Genomic DNA, 3699 nt, shown 5'->3' on the forward strand with positions numbered 1-3699 from the left:
TAGCGAGTTTGATGATTCATATTGAAAGAGTGATTGGGAGATTAAGAGAATTCCATTTACTTATTCCGCACTCCTGCTTACATCATTCCTTATTACGTACTATAGATGACAGCGTAATGATAGCTGCCGCTGTTGTGAATATTCAAAGTCCACTAATTAAAATGTGAAATATTGGCTTCGAATGATTATGTGGTTTCTTGAAAATGTGTAATTGTGTAAATACGTTATTATGTTTGAAATATATTTATTTATTTATTTACAGAGTTCAACAATACAGTATATATATTTTTTTTCCAAAAATTCATCGCTAAGTTAATTAATTCCATCATATAATCCTCATTGTATTCTATCCAAAAAAACTTAACATTTTAATTTTCTTCAAACTTTGGATCTGCGACACAAAACAAACCTTTTTTTTTTATGGGCCAAGAACATTTGCAAATTAATTTGAGCCATGCATTTTGAATTTACTTTCCCACCTGGTAAAAAATCCTTTTCTGTTTTAGGACTACTTGGACACTTCACTTCGACAACAAATTCGTTTGAAATTGCATCCGGTGAAGCTCCAAGAATAGGAAATTTTGGACTCAATAGAAGGCCACACTTTCTGAATTTGGCATTTACTTTCTTCTCGAGAACTGAAAGCACTTCTTCTTCAAGTACTCGCCCTCGTTGCATTGGAAGTGTATCAAACACTTTGGTGGCACCGATGCATTGTCGAACCAAGGATCCACTTTCAGTACAACAATGTGCAGCCTTATACATCTTCGAAGCTGTTATTCTGCCATACCGTAATTCATACCATAATGAATTATCTTTCTGGTCTTTGGTTCGCAGCTGAGCTTGTTCATATGTATTTTCCATTTGCGTAGAAGCAAATGCCAAAAAATCATCCACTGCACTTGATGCTCCAAGATCAAGGAATGCAATTAGCAACTGGTGAATGCTTAGAGATGTCAAGTTGTCTGGGAGTGTATAATTATGCCTAGTTAAGGCACTCAACAGTTTCTTTTCCTTCGCTGTCTCCAAAACTGTTTGCAGGAAAAAAAAGTTGTCAGGAAGACAACAACTGGATTCAGCAGCACTTCGTGTATCGCACAACTCTTTTGTTGTGATAACTTTCTTCGTTGTGCCAATGGTGGATAATGCTGACTTTTTCCAATAGCATTCAACCTCTGTTGGCGAAGGACTTTCTGTTCTCCGGTGAACCCACATAAGGAAAGCCACAGAATGCTTACACCCACCTGTGAAATTAATGTCATTTAAATGTGTATATATTGTAACCGTACTTTTGAGTGTCGGTACAACTTCGTCGCGTCCTCCAAAAGAAATCTAATTATGCGAAAGCTCTTAGTTAGAATACAAAATACTTAAAGGAGCAATAGTGCGGTTCTTCATTAATTCTTTCGTGATTCGAGAATTTACAGTGGTTGACAAATTACTTTACTCAGCAAAGATCTTAATCGCTATCAAAAATTCGTTGGGCGCCAGGCACGAGAGAGCGTGCCACTCTTCACACAAATCGTTAGATAAATTGCTCGGACAAGAAATTAAAGATTACGCGGATTCTCGCGACGGAACTAAACAACTAGCTCAGCCAACGGAATTGGCAGAGGGGAGTGGTTCGCGGTTAGCGAGGAAATTGTCGGAGAACGATGGAGAGGCTGAAATAAATGCACCAGAGTTAATAATAACAATGAAGAGAAATCGATATATTTAATAGAGACTGTACAAAAGTGTTCGAAAGAAAGTACGTTACAGCGTTGACCTTCCGCGCTCTGATAGGCGGCGCAATAACAATAAATCGACTATTAACTGGCCGTCGCCTACAGAAAGGAAATTCGGCAATACTTCGCCGAGTAGAAATATACGACCAAATCTAGATCTTATTATGTTAACAATAATTACTTCGTAAATGATTAGAACATACGATTTTACATTAGACGGCAACGGTTCTCTAATGCGCAATAACGCCAGTCTCGGCTTTAAAGAATTCTCAACAATTAACAATTACATAAGTGACTTGGCGGCAACGAGGGCGAGCAACAACAATAATTATACTTCTCAATAATCTCAGCGTCCGAGCGAATGGCACGCGCCTACGGCAACGATTACTTTAAAACGCCTTGAGGCGGTGAATACGACATCGGGAACTCTAACACGAAATACCGAGTAACGCGCGATCCACTCGAGACGCATTTCACATACCGCGATCGGTGGTTTTACACAAATTATAAGATAACGCTCGCCTCACCACGTAACGATCCCTCGTTGATCCTTCAGAGGAAAACCTCCGCCTCTTAATTTCTCGGCAACGGTAGACAGCATTCTCAGTTCCCAAAAGCTCCGGAGATCCCGTGTCCTCTTTACATGAACTCGATCACCGCGCAAGTGATAATCGGGAGCATTCGCGGATCCACGCAGGCCGCTAGGCCCCTCTCCTATCGGGCCGCTCTTTATTCTAATTGGCTTGTTGCTGTCGCGCAACCCCGCGACTAATCACAGCGAGTCCTGCGGGTCGCGTATCCTTTGAGTCTCTGGCGCGCTTTTCCAAATTAGCTGGCCGAGGCTTTCCGTCTTGATCAGCGGTCTTCTATCGCTCTCCTCAGAAGTGGAGGCAGCTGCCGATGTTCGGGCCGTGCTAAGACGGTCCCTTATCACGTCTCTCTCCGAGTCGTCTGCAATAAAGGTGCGACAATCACCAAATAATATCCAAATTATCAGAGGTTACAAAACAATACGACCTGCGTGTACCGCGCTCCTTGAGGACACAATCGGGATCTTCTTTGGTGGTTTCTTGCTTCCTCCACGACGTCTTCTTTCTTCCTTCCGTGAGTGAGGCGGCAACATTACACGAATCCAAGATAACCACCGCTCACGCTCTAATGTGACTAATAATCGTTCTTTAAAAATCTGAAATTACTAAATATTTTATATAAAAGAATATACAAAACGAAACAAAAAAAGTATAAATTTGGCACGCTCGCTTGTGCCCTCGCCCTTCGAGTTTAGAGGACACAGGATCTCCGTGCCAATGCACTTACGAGTGACGGACACGAAGTGTCACGTCACAATATATATATAATATATATATATGTATATGGTTAAAATGTAAGTGTTATTCGATACAGATAAAAATGTTACATTATATGTAATATCCCTGATTCGAAGAATGCATGGAAGTTGCAACCATCAGCGTTGTCTAATTTGTAGCAAATGTTTATGGCAATGGTGTTTCTATGATTGAAACAGGTGACGACTATGTATTTTTTTAACATTAAAATATAAAACTGTGTTGCTACGACTTATATAGCTAAACAGAATATTGACAATGACGCTGAGGTTGTACGGATGGATACGTTTAAGGTATTCACGAGGAAGACTAAATTGAAAAGAAATATATATATATATTGTGACCGTACTTTTGGGGAAACGGCACAACTTCGTCACTTCATCCGCTGCTCTTTTTACGCGATAGCTCAAAAGATGGACACAATAATGTAATTAGCAAAAGTGCGGTTCTTCCTTAAATTTTATATGCTACGATATTCGAGCCGTACTAATTTTCGTTGGGCGCCAGGCACGAGAGAGCGTGCCACTCTTCGCACTAAATATTAAGATGTTACGCTCGGACAAAGAAATTACAGAGCAACGGAATTCGCGACGGACAGGCTCAGCTAGCTCAGCCAACAAAATTGG

General features: G+C 40.6%; 1 protein-coding gene across 1 annotated transcript; it reads right to left on the reverse strand.

Moving 5' to 3' along the window:
- Nucleotides 1-378: 378 nt before the first annotated feature.
- Nucleotides 379-1215, reverse strand: LOC108776164 (uncharacterized). The gene has a single exon (XM_018542696.1). It carries the CDS (start codon nucleotides 1213-1215, stop codon nucleotides 379-381), a length of 837 nt encoding a protein of 278 aa, XP_018398198.1.
- Nucleotides 1216-3699: the final 2484 nt, after the last annotated feature.

Source organism: Cyphomyrmex costatus, unplaced genomic scaffold (assembly GCF_001594065.2).
Source record: "Cyphomyrmex costatus isolate MS0001 unplaced genomic scaffold, Ccosl1.0 scaffold343, whole genome shotgun sequence".
Classification (NCBI taxonomy): domain Eukaryota; kingdom Metazoa; phylum Arthropoda; class Insecta; order Hymenoptera; family Formicidae; genus Cyphomyrmex; species Cyphomyrmex costatus.